Raw genomic sequence first — 13,223 nt, forward strand, 5'->3', positions numbered from 1 at the left:
AAATAAATAAATGAACAACACTCTAAACATCATGATGTGATTTATTGAAATATATCAAGAGCTCAGATGGAAGCACAATTATAACACAGGTCACAGTAAACCAGCAGTAAATCACAATCTTTCCATCTTTGGAATGTTTGGCCTTTGAAAAAGGCCTTGAACAACTTGCAACTTCCTTATTTGGATCCTGGTTGGTTGGCAGATGGTCACAATATAAGGACCTGGAGGCACTGAGAGGTTCACAGAGACTTGGGGGTTCCAGTGCACAGTGAGTTGTCACCTGCTTGTATTGTTAGGGAGGATCTGTACACAATTGGTGTCTGCATGGTAAACTCTGATGTTCTCTGAATCATGGGAGATGCATTGGCTTGTCAGTGAAACCTGTTAAGTTTTTACTATTTGCGTTTATATATAATATATTGTCTGACCTCTTACTCCCATCATTTTAGAACATTTGACAGTTTGGACATTTCACCTGGTCCTGTGAAGAACAAGTAAGTGTATCTGCTTTTTCAATTAAGCAACTTAAATTCTCTTTTTTTCCAAAGCAAGCAAGCCATTTGGCTCCAAAGAAAATATATACCTATAGTTTAGAATACCCTTTCCAGTTCAGTCAAAACAACCTTTTTCAATCAAATAGGGTTGCATAGGTAGGCATATTTTCAAGATTTGGTCCTTGAATGCAAAATTCTGGGCTGTACACGCAGTCTTTGGCTGGACAGTTATCACCTGATAGCTCTGAATCCAGCTATAAACTTTAGACAATGGAACCACAAGGTGAATCAAAGGTCTTGTGTTTATTTCTCACGTGCGCCTGCAGGGAGTCAATTCCAAATCAGGTAGACAGGGTAAAGACTGAATATCATTGTACAGTATTACTTTTTATAAGGTCAGCTATGGGAGGTCACAGGTCAATGGGGGTGTGTAACTGTTTAGATACTGGTCGATCATGGGATACCTTGGGGTGATAGGTCAAGGTGGGCAAATGGGGATGTGAGTGGGAGGGGAGGTGAGGTGACCACCACCCCCCCCCACGGAATGTTCCGGAACATGCTTACACAAGGGCCTGGTATGTGCATTACATAGGCCATGAGTAGAGAGGGGATGTCTAGAGAGGTTCCGTTTAGCATGGGCCATGGGTGAGGGTGAGGGACAGACTGTGTTTACACATGGCACGCACACACACAAGAGCCTACATGTATGCAATGGTAATTATATGACTATATCAATTGCCATCACACCTATTCTGGATTTGTAGCTACTTTTATTAAATGCAAAGGTTAAATGTCCTTTGACCAGGCTTCAGTGAGGTTCTATGAGGACATCACTTCAAATATAAAAAATACTGTAAGAGACGAGACAATGCACTCGGTTTAAACATTGTTGACGCCTAATTTCAGATCTCAAAATGATCTAATCCAGACAAATAACACTCATTTTCATTAACATGACTGCACTCCATACATCATAATGAAAGAAAAGAAAACATTTTAAATCCACTAAATAATACTCACACTACACACTTTTATTTATTTACTACACTGCCCCATGCCTGAATGGTGTATTTTTGCATTTACATTTCGTCATTTAGCAGACGCTTTTATCCAAAGCGACTTACAAGGATACATACACATTTTACATTGATGGCACACTTCACATCAGGAGCAATTAGGTGTTCAGTGTCTTGCTCAAGGACGCTTCGACAGGGAATCGAATGAGCAACCTTCTGATTACTAAACGACTTCTCTACCTCCTGTACCACTGTCTCCCCCATTTTTAACCAAATTTCTACATTGACTGTTTTAGCAAGATACTTATGGTTTATTATGATTACCTGTTTCCCACATTAGATACAATGCAAATATTTACTGTTGCTCTTGACTGCCTCATACACAGTCACTACAAATACAAACATCAAGTTGTTAGTTTGTTTACCTTTTTCAGATTTGCTGTTTCAAAGATGAATTCTGTGTCTTACAGTCCGTGGTTGTAATATTTCTTATTACTAAATTACATGTTCATGCCTCTTCTTCCAACAGTAAACCATCAACCATGGGAGACGGCGACATGGCCATTTATGGCAAGGCTGCCATTTACCTCCGTAAGCCTGAGAGGGAGAGACTTGAGGCCCAAACCATGCCCTTTGATGCAAAGTCAGCTTGCTATGTAGCTGACAAGGTGGAGTTGTACCTGAAGGCTACAATCAAGAAGAGAGATAGTGGCAAAGTCACTGTTGAACTGCTTGAATCCAAGGAGGTATGCTAGCAAGGCTTTTAGTTAAGAAAATTAGAGTATTTCCATTCAACATAAAGTTTCTTGCCTTTATCTCTTTAAATTGTCCATTTGTTGTAGGAAAGAGTCGTTAAGGAGGATGATGTCTATGCCATAAATCCTCCCAAGTTTGACAAGATTGAGGACATGGCCATGATGACCCACCTCAATGAAGCCTCTGTTCTGTATAACCTCAAAGAGCGTTACGCAGCATGGATGATCTACGTAAGCTTTATGCTTTCTCACAGATGAAAAACTATGCTAAAAATAAAACAGCTGTAAAACCAATCCCCTTTATTTCCTCATTCTAGACCTACTCTGGACTTTTCTGTGCCACTGTGAACCCCTACAAGTGGCTCCCTGTGTATGACCAAGAAGTGGTGGAGGCCTACAGAGGCAAGAAGCGTATGGAAGCCCCACCCCACATTTTCTCTGTCTCTGACAATGCTTATCAGTTCATGCTCCAAGGTAAGCGTTCATTTTAAAAGCCACTAAAAAATAAGATTTAATTAAATATTTGTTCATGAACTAATTCAAAAAAGTGATTTATCTAAAATTGCATTTGTCCCACAGACAAGGAGAACCAATCTGTTTTGATTACGTAAGTGTCAATACATGACTTAAAATTTGCATTATCTTCTATGATACCTTGTGGCACACACCATTCTTATCTAAAAAATTCAATATCTTATGTTTAATCTAGCGGAGAATCTGGTGCTGGAAAAACTGTGAACACCAAACGGGTCATCCAGTACTTTGCAACAATTGCAGTCAGTAGTGGTGAAAAGAAAAAGGAGGCAGTGCCTGGAAAGATGCAGGTCAGACCCCTTACACATTTATGTGCTAATTATCATAAAGCAACACAAACATTCTTTTTATAACAACGTACTCCTTGAATGTTTCTTCCACTTGCAGGGCTCTCTTGAAGACCAGATTATTGCTGCCAACCCACTGTTGGAGGCTTATGGTAATGCCAAGACTGTGAGGAATGACAACTCTTCCCGTTTTGTAAGTCAACTTCTTATTAAAACTCTGGCCTCAGTTCTGTGGTTTTTAATAAGATAAAATTACTTAGGATATAATTTTGTCTAAAACAGGGGAAATTCATCAGAATTCACTTTGGCACAACTGGAAAACTGGCTAAGGCTGATATTGAGACTTGTAAGTATAATTATCCTGTGTAGATAAAAAAAATTATATTAATGCTGCCTTAATTTTTTCAAGTTAAAATATATTCTTCCCCACCTAAATAGACCTGCTTGAAAAGTCTAGAGTGACATTCCAGCTTCCTGATGAGAGAGGCTACCACATCTTCTTCCAGATGATGACCAACCACAAGCCCGAGCTGATTGGTAGGGTTATTATTTTCAACCAACAATCAAAAAAAAGTTACATGTAATTTTTAATTTGCAACAACAAATAATTGTTTTCCCCCTCTACAGAAATGTGCCTCATCACAAACAACCCCTATGACTTTCCCATGTGCAGTCAGGGTCAGATCGCTGTGGCCAGCATCAATGACAACGAAGAGTTGGACGCCACAGATGTGAGATATCCATGAGTTTTGCTTCTGGACAATGAATACAATGAGAATGACATTCTTAAAAACACTAATGATTAACAATCATTATGCGCTTAATTTGCATTTATGCATGTAATGACAGGAAGCCATTGACATCCTGGGTTTCACTGCAGAGGAGAAAGTCACCATTTACAAACTGACTGGTGCTGTGCTCCACCATGGCAATTTGAAATTCAAGCAGAAGCAGCGTGAGGAGCAGGCTGAGCCTGATGGCACTGAGGGTAGGTTTAAAAACTCTACTGAACTTGGGTCAGTTCTAGTAATAACTACAAGGTAGTCTTATTTATTGAAGTCATTTCATAAAAAAATATATCAGCCTGTACTTTTCCTCTGTTTATAGTTATTCATTTATAAATAACTCACTTAAACGCTTTGTTGTTTTAAGATGCTGACAAAATCGCTTACCTCCTGGGCCTGAACTCTGCTGATTTGCTGAAGGGTCTGTGCTACCCAAGGGTGAAAGTCGGAAATGAGTTTGTCACCAAGGGTCAGACTGTGACACAGGTATCTCACATACAAGGTTGACTAAAGACCACAAGGATTTTGACATTGTTTGACAAGAATTTTACTGCTGGTATTTTCTTTCTCAGGGTTCACAACCGTTATCATTGACCATATTTCAAAACTTTTCAAGGACCTTTAATGAAATCTCCATGAATCTCCACAAGCTAATAAATAAACAGAATTATATACTTTACAGCACAGATTGGGCCTAAACTAGACTAGATAGGCTATGTCAATTCAAGTAGAGAATGCATCAGGCACAACAAAACCATTATCCATGGAAATGTACAAAAACATAATTAATTTCAATAGACCTACATTCAACAAAATAATTATTTCTTGACTAACTGAATTCCATGACTTTCCTAGCCCTGGAAAATTGGATTTCAAAACTCCATGACTTTTCCAGGATTTCCATGACAGTGGAAACCCTGCCTTTTCTCATCATAGTAAGTACGTAGTAATTCTTACATATCGTTTTAGGTCAACAACGCAGTGTCAGCCTTGTCCAAGTCTATCTATGAGAGGATGTTCTTGTGGATGGTCATTCGTATCAACGAGATGCTGGACACCAAGAAGTCTAGTCAGTTCTACATTGGTGTGCTGGACATTGCTGGATTTGAGATTTTCGATGTGAGGACAACATTTTAAGATTCTTCACTTACATTATTTGTTTCTAGTGACTTAAGAGTGCCACTCTCAAATATTGTTTGAATATGTATCCAACACAGTACAACAGCATGGAGCAGCTGTGTATCAACTTCACCAATGAAAAACTGCAACAGTTCTTCAACCACACCATGTTTGTCCTGGAGCAAGAGGAGTACAAGAAAGAGGGCATTGTTTGGGAGTTCATTGACTTTGGCATGGACTTGGCTGCCTGCATTGAGCTGATTGAAAAGGTAAGTTTCAATCAATCCAACTAGCACAGTGTTAGATTTGTATAGTTTCATGATGCCCACTTTTATAACTAAGCAATCTTATTTTTCAACAGCCCATGGGTATCTTTGCCATCCTTGAAGAGGAGTGCATTGTCCCCAAGGCCACTGACACCACTTTCAAGGACAAGCTGTATGCCCAGCATCTTGGAAAGACAGCAGCCTTTACGAAGCCCAAGCCTGCCAAAGGCAAGCAGGAGGCTCACTTTGCCATGGCCCACTATGCCGGCATCGTGGACTACAATGTTACTGGATGGTTGGAAAAGAACAAGGATCCACTGAACGACTCTGTTGTGCAGCTGTACCAGAAGTCATCAGTCAAACTTTTGCCTGTCCTGTACCCAACTGCTGTTGAGGGTAATAACCTGTTCAAGTCAAAAAGCTAATACACAAATAGTAATTATATTACATTCTATCTATACAACTCAATTATCCGATTCATTATTTGTATGTCAACAGAGACTGGTGGTGCTAAGAAGGGTGCTAAGAAGAAGGGTGGCGCCATGCAGACTGTGTCCTCACAGTTCAGGGTATGCGTTTTAATATCAAGAAGAAAATGATCAATCAATCAATAATTGTCCCAGCACAATTAACTGCTTGATTAAGATTGTATACATTCTTGTCTCAACAGGAGAACTTGGGTAAACTGATGACCAACCTGAGGGCCACCCATCCTCACTTTGTGCGTTGTCTGATTCCAAATGACATTAAGAAACCAGGTAAAGGGCTTTTAGTAAATTAAGACACGTCCATTATTCAACACCTTGTATTTGCTTGAAAAAATTACATCTCTGTATTTTCACAGGTTATATGCAGAACTTCCTAGTCATCCACCAGCTCAGGTGTAATGGTGTACTGGAGGGTATCAGAATCTGTAGAAAGGGTTTCCCAAGCAGAATCATGTATGCTGACTTCAAGCAGAGGTAAACATACAACAATATACAACAATAACGTATAATACACACTTCATATATGTATTTTATGGGGAAAATAATGATTTTCTTATTATTGACAACAGATACAAAGTACTGAATGCCAGTGTTATTCCTGAGGGTCAGTTCATTGATAACAAGAAGGCTGCTGAGAAGCTCTTGGGATCCATCGATGTTAACCATGATGAATACAAGTTTGGACACACTAAGGTGGAGAATCTGTTATTATGGATAAATATTGAATTACATACGGTGTGTCCATTTCTGCTTTCAATCACACACCTCATCATTGTTTGTTCTTATCTTTTAGGTGTTCTTCAAAGCTGGTCTGCTTGGTACCCTTGAGGAGATGCGAGATGAGAAACTGGTTACCCTGGTCACAATGACTCAGGCTCTGTCCCGTGCATTCCTGATGAGGAAGGAGTTTATCGCGATGGTGGAAAGGAGGTAATGTCTGATGTATTTGGTGGAATCACGCTCAACAAAATGATCTGCCATAAAACATAGCATTGCAGGTTTTTTAATTGTGACACAATAGGTTGTGTTGAATGAATTGCCAATCTCTTATAAATTAAAGTACCAACCTTCAAAACAGAGATCATTTCCATCAACACAGATGTATATAAAAGAGTGGACTAATCACTGTCAGTGTTTGACATAATCCTTCTGATCTATTCAGTAAGCTTCAACATGGTTTAATCAACAAATCAACCTCTTTTGCAGAGATGCAATCATTACTATCCAGATAAATGTCCGCTCATTCATTAATGTGAAGCACTGGCCATGGATGAAGCTGTACTACAAGATCAAGCCTCTGCTTCAGAGTGCTGAAACAGAGAAGGAGCTGGTTAGCCTGAAGGAGGAACATGCAAAACTCAAAGACAAGTTTGCAAAGGTTGATGCCAGGAAGAAAGAGCTTGAGGAGAAGATGGTGTCTATTGTGCAAGAGAGGAATGACCTGAATCTGCAAATGGCATCAGTAAGTGTATAACTGTACAACGGGTAGCAATTCTTCACCTCATTGCAATATTCAGATCACTTACCTGTCTGAGAATTATGTTTTCAATACAAATCAGAATTAATCCTTTCATCTTGTATTTACTGTAGAGCAGTGAGACTCTCAACGATGCTGAGGAGAGGTGTGAGGGTCTGATCAAGAGTAAAATACAGCTTGAGGCCAAACTCAAGGAGACAACCGAGAGACTGGAGGATGAAGAGGAAATGAATGCTGAGCTGACTGCCAAGAAGAGGAAACTGGAGGATGAGTGCTCTGAGCTCAAGAAGGACATTGATGATCTGGAGCTGACCTTGGCAAAAGTGGAGAAGGAGAAACATGCCACTGAGAACAAGGTTCATATTCTTAAAAAAATAATAATGTTTTATTTCAAGAAGTCTTTGTGAGGTTTACTGGATATTGATACAAAACATTCTATGTGTAGGTCAAGAACCTGACAGAGGAGATGGCATCTCAGGATGAGTCCATTGCTAAGCTGACAAAAGAGAAGAAAACCCTCCAAGAGGCCCATCAGCAGACTCTTGATGATCTCCAGGCAGAGGAAGACAAAGTCAACACTCTGACCAAGGCCAAGACTAAGCTTGAACAGCAAGTGGATGATGTGAGTTAAGGGCCTGTCTGTGTAAAGACATGCTCATATATAAATGTTCTACTTAATTACTTTATGCTTTGTATCTGCAGCTTGAGGGTTCCCTGGAGCAAGAAAAGAAACTCCGCATGGACCTTGAGAGAGCTAAGAGAAAGCTTGAGGGTGACCTGAAACTTTCCCAGGAGTGTGTCATGGATCTGGAAAATGACAAACAGCAGTCTGATGAGAAGTTGAAGAAGTAATGTAGAATTATATTAGCAACTAATGATTCATGCAAACATGTACTCCTTTTTTAGTCCTTTTTTGGTATAAGCATCCGTTAACAACAATTTTCATGTACAATTATACAGGAAGGACTTTGAAACAAGCCAGCTCCTTAGCAAGATTGAGGATGAACAATCATTGGGTGCTCAGCTCCAGAAAAAGATCAAGGAGCTTCAGGTTTGTTTCACATCTTCAGTACCAAATTAGTGTTTACTATCATCAGCCTGTTCTTTCTTAGTATCACATATTTCTTTTTAACAACCAATAGGCCCGCATTGAAGAATTGGAAGAAGAGATTGAGGCTGAGCGTGCAGCTCGTGCTAAGGTTGAGAAACAGAGAGCTGATCTCTCAAGGGAACTTGAAGAGATCAGTGAGAGGCTTGAGGAAGCTGGTGGTGCCACTGCTGCTCAAATTGAGATGAACAAGAAGCGTGAGGCTGAGTTCCAGAAGCTGCGTCGGGACCTTGAAGAGTCCACTCTGCAGCATGAAGCCACTGCTGCAGCTCTCCGTAAGAAGCAGGCTGATAGCGTGGCCGAGCTGGGAGAGCAGATCGACAACCTCCAGCGTGTCAAACAGAAGCTTGAGAAGGAAAAGAGTGAATACAAGATGGAGATTGATGATCTTTCCAGCAACATGGAGGGAGTCGCTAAAGCTAAGGTTTGTGACATGTAAACCTTAATGCTCTAGCTGACTCTAACTACAAAACAATATCATACTGCAAACAATGATACAAAACGTACATATTCTTGTATTAAATGTTGTCAAGTAAAATTGTAATAATTGCCATAAACATTTCTGACTTTTGTGTTGCTTATAAATTTTACTTTCACAAACAGGGAAATCTTGAGAAGATGTGCCGTACCCTTGAGGACCAGCTCAGTGAAATCAAGTCTAAGAGTGATGAGGGTGCGCGCCAGGTCAACGACCTCAGTGCTCAGAGGGCAAGACTTACGACTGAAAATGGTGAACTCGGCCGCCAGGTTGAGGAGAAAGATTCTCTTGTGTCTCAGCTGACTAGAAGCAAACAGGCTTTCACTCAGCAAATTGAGGAGCTGAAGAGGCTAAATGAGGAGGAAGTCAAGGTATTGATACCCGTGAATGATATGAAAAAAATGGAGTACATAACCCACATTCTGTGAAGCCCTTAACAAACACCTTTCATTGTTCACAACTAGGCCAAGAATGCCCTGGCCCACGCTGTTCAGTCTGCACGTCACGACTGCGACCTTCTGAGGGAGCAGTTTGAGGAGGAGCAGGAGGCAAAGGCTGAGCTGCAGCGTGGCATGTCCAAGGCCAATGGCGAGGTTGCTCAATGGAGGACCAAGTATGAAACTGATGCCATCCAGCGCACTGAAGAGCTTGAGGAGTCCAAGTATGTACCAAACAGGCAAAGAAACACATAGAATGTGAATGTGTGTTGTTATGTTGTCTACTAAACCTGTCGACGTCCTCTTACCTAAAACGATTGCATTATCAGGAAAAAGCTTGCCCAGCGTCTACAGGAAGCTGAGGAACAAATTGAGGCTATCAACTCCAAGTGTGCTTCTCTGGAGAAGACCAAGCAGAGACTCCAGGGTGAGGTTGAGGACCTCATGGTGGATGTGGAGAGAGCAAATGGTCTGGCTGCCAACCTTGACAAGAAGCAGAGAAACTTTGACAAGGTTATACCTCTATCTGGAATTTGTGTGATGTTGTAGGACAAATTAGCTCTCATATTACATAATATGGATTTTTAGTAGCAGTGCCTCATTTGTAAAATTAACCCAAGACGCAACCTTTTTTCAAAAGGTCTTGGCAGAATGGAAGCAGAAGTATGAGGAGGGTCAGTCAGAGTTGGAGGGTGCCCAGAAAGAGGCTCGCTCTCTCAGCACTGAGCTGTTCAAGATGAGGAACTCCTATGAGGAGGCTCTTGACCAGTTAGAGACTCTTAAGAGAGAGAACAAGAATCTCCAACGTAAGTCAAGATGGCCTTAAATATTTCCCAATCAAAGCTTGTGAAGAGAACCTTAAACACAAAGTGTTTTATCCTGGAACTAAAATCAATAGTACATTGGTAGAAGCTGATTTTGTGTTTTAAATGTATTTTTGCAGAGGAGATCTCTGACCTGACTGAGCAACTTGGTGAAACTGGAAAGAGCGTTCATGAGCTGGAGAAGGCCAAGAAGACTGTTGAGACTGAGAAGGCCGAGATCCAGACTGCCCTGGAAGAGGCTGAGGTACAAATACAAAATTCAACAGGATGGAGTGGAACATTCAATAGGACATCTTCATAAATTAAGCAATTGGTCATGTAAAATTCAATGTTTTATACTCTTTTTTTATATATAAAAATAGGGAACTCTTGAGCATGAGGAGTCCAAGATTCTCCGTGTCCAGCTTGAGCTGAACCAGGTCAAGGGTGAGGTTGACAGGAAGCTTGCAGAGAAGGATGAGGAGATGGAGCAGATCAAGAGGAACAGCCAGAGGGTGACTGACTCCATCCAGAGCACCCTGGACTCTGAGGTCAGGAGCAGGAATGATGCCCTGAGAATCAAGAAGAAGATGGAGGGAGACCTTAATGAAATGGAGATTCAGCTGAGCCACGCCAACCGCCAGGCTGCTGAGGCCCAGAAACATCTGAGGGCCGTCCAGGGTCAGCTCAAGGTCAGTAGCACAAATATTCAGTGTTTTGTTATTACAGTGCTTAAACTAATGCAGTATAGCAAACACCATACATTTCTGTCAACCAGGATGCTCAACTGCACCTTGATGATGCTGTCAGAGGACAGGAAGACATGAAGGAGCAGGCTGCCATGGTGGAGCGCAGGAACACCCTTATGATGGCTGAGATTGAGGAGCTGAGAGCTGCCCTGGAGCAGACAGAGAGAGGCCGCAAAGTGGCTGAGCAGGAGCTGGTTGATGCCAGTGAGCGTGTTGGCCTCCTGCACTCCCAGGTAGAGAATAAAAAAGGTTATTTAAACCGATACATGAAACAAACAGCTCCAGCATTACAAATATAACTGAGGTTGTTTCTTTCTTCACACTAGAACACAAGTCTGCTGAACACCAAGAAGAAGCTTGAGGCTGAATACCTTCAGGTCCAAGGTGAAGTTGATGACATCGTCCAGGAGGCAAGAAATGCTGAGGAAAAGGCCAAGAAAGCCATCACTGATGTAAGTTTTTTTTTTCTGAAATGGAGCATTATAAGTACTTTTACTTATTTTATTTAAAAATACACTTTTCCATCACATAGGCTGCCATGATGGCAGAGGAGCTGAAGAAGGAGCAGGACACCAGTTCTCATCTGGAGAGGATGAAGAAGAACCTGGAAGTCTCTGTCAAGGATCTGCAGCACCGCCTGGATGAGGCTGAGAATCTGGCCATGAAGGGTGGCAAGAAACAGCTCCAGAAACTGGAGTCCAGGGTAGGTAACAAAATATGACTCTGAATGAATATTTTTAACTCATTGCTGTCCCGCTACATGCCTGTTGGATCCTAACCCATCCAACATACTTCAAGCTATATCACCTACCGTCTTACCAGCAATCACACAGGTGATTAATGATTTATTTACTTCTGGGACATTTCCTTCTTCATTCAAAGTGGCTCGGGTAACACCACTGCTCATAAAGCCGTCTCTCTATCCCACTCAGTGGAAAACTATCAACCGATCTCACTTCTCACGCTCTTATCCTAAACCATTGAGAGTGTTCAACTGGTGTTCAATCAACCAAAGAGGGCACACACATCACCCCGCTACTCATTGAACTTCACTGGCTGCCTGTAGCTGCTCGCATTAAGTTCAAGTCACTTATGCTTCCTTACAGAGTGATTGCTGGTTATGCTCCCACCTACTTAAATGCTCTTGTAAGGGCAAATGTTACCCCCAGGATGCTGTGCTCGTCTAATGAGCATTGTTGAGCACTGCTGTCTGTGCAAGTACGGCAATCCAGACTATTGCCATTCATAGTTCCAGGCCGGTGGGACGAGCTGCCTAGCACTACCAGAGCAGTGGCGTCCCACTCTACCTTTGAGAAGCCCTTGAAGACCCAATACTACTCTTCAGAGAGCACCTCCCTTCCTAACTTGCACTTCTACTAGTACTTATCTTGCACATACAGCAGCACTTAGGTCTCTATTGCTTGTAGCTTGACAGCTCTTTCCCTTTGACGTTAAATGACTAAATGTAAATGTAACTCATCAAAACAGTGGTCAGTATCTGAAATGGAAATATATTTCATGTTAAGGTTCGTGAACTGGAAGCTGAGGTTGAGGCTGAACAGAGACGTGGTGTTGATGCTATCAAGGGAGTCCGCAAATACGAAAGGAGGGTGAAGGAACTCACCTACCAGGTAAGAAAGCACTCCTCTTTCTCTAGAACTGCATGCAAAATCTAAGAGGGGAGGACATATCTTGACAAACTTTTTCTTTTTAGACTGAGGAGGACAAGAAGAGCGTCACCAGATTGCAGGATCTGGTTGACAAGCTACAGCTGAAGGTCAAGGTCTACAAGAGGCAGGCGGAGGAAGCTGTGAGTATTTTTTTTAATTTTGCTATACAGGAAAATATCTGCTACTCTTGCTACTTTACATTGACTCTTGTTTTGTTTTTCTGTCTTCATTGCACTCAATTTCATATATAACAGGAGGAACAGGTCAATACTCACCTGTCCAAGTGCAGGAAGGTTCAGCACGATCTGGAGGAGGCTGAGGAACGTGCAGACATTGCTGAGTCCCAGGTCAACAAGCTCAGAGCAAGGAGCCGCGATGGCGGAAAGGTAAGATAATGTTTTCTGCACAAATATTACAATTAGTTCACATGTAAACTTTGAAAATGTAAATGTCATTGATTTTAATTTGTCATCTAGTTAATTCATTTTCTTTGTTTCTTTTCTTAAAGGGAAAAGAGGCTGCAGAGTAAACTCTGAATCCATGTCACTTTCATCTGGATTAAAGATCCTGGTTAAAGTGTCTATTCTAACAATGTATGTTAGCTAATAAATGTTTTTTTGTCTTAATATTTTTATGTCTCTTTTTTTAATGGCTCATTCATAAACTTTAGTCAGGAGGTTGACTTTCTCTCTAATCCAAATGGCCAACTTGGATCTGATAATGTCATCTACAGCAGGGGTATTCAACCAGGGGTCCG

At 41.4% G+C, this 13,223-nt stretch overlaps 1 protein-coding gene across 2 annotated transcripts; it reads left to right on the forward strand.

Moving 5' to 3' along the window:
• Positions 1 to 2,052: 2,052 nt before the first annotated feature.
• Positions 2,053 to 12,995, forward strand: LOC308369436 (myosin heavy chain, fast skeletal muscle-like; the record flags this gene model as incomplete). Of its 2 annotated transcripts, none has more annotated exons than XM_080843863.1 (38): positions 2,053 to 2,256; positions 2,353 to 2,496; positions 2,583 to 2,739; positions 2,845 to 2,872; positions 2,975 to 3,089; positions 3,187 to 3,279; positions 3,369 to 3,432; positions 3,525 to 3,623; positions 3,714 to 3,817; positions 3,936 to 4,074; positions 4,239 to 4,357; positions 4,841 to 4,990; positions 5,089 to 5,259; positions 5,352 to 5,652; positions 5,755 to 5,825; positions 5,927 to 6,014; positions 6,101 to 6,218; positions 6,314 to 6,437; positions 6,538 to 6,674; positions 6,951 to 7,206; positions 7,335 to 7,577; positions 7,667 to 7,843; positions 7,924 to 8,069; positions 8,182 to 8,272; positions 8,364 to 8,753; positions 8,933 to 9,178; positions 9,272 to 9,468; positions 9,574 to 9,757; positions 9,885 to 10,050; positions 10,188 to 10,312; positions 10,431 to 10,739; positions 10,826 to 11,029; positions 11,123 to 11,248; positions 11,329 to 11,499; positions 12,323 to 12,427; positions 12,511 to 12,606; positions 12,721 to 12,852; positions 12,975 to 12,995. In XM_080843863.1, 38 exons carry the CDS (start codon positions 2,053 to 2,055, stop codon positions 12,993 to 12,995), a joined length of 5,811 nt encoding a protein of 1,936 aa, XP_080699989.1. The 2 variants fall into 2 exon arrangements, with proteins under 2 accessions (XP_080699989.1, XP_080699990.1); XM_080843864.1 differs by having other exon boundaries at positions 2,053 to 2,253.
• Between the last annotated feature and the right edge of the window lie 228 nt (positions 12,996 to 13,223).

Source organism: Sprattus sprattus (assembly GCF_963457725.1).
Source record: "Sprattus sprattus genome assembly, chromosome: 8".
Taxonomy (NCBI): domain Eukaryota; kingdom Metazoa; phylum Chordata; class Actinopteri; order Clupeiformes; family Clupeidae; genus Sprattus; species Sprattus sprattus.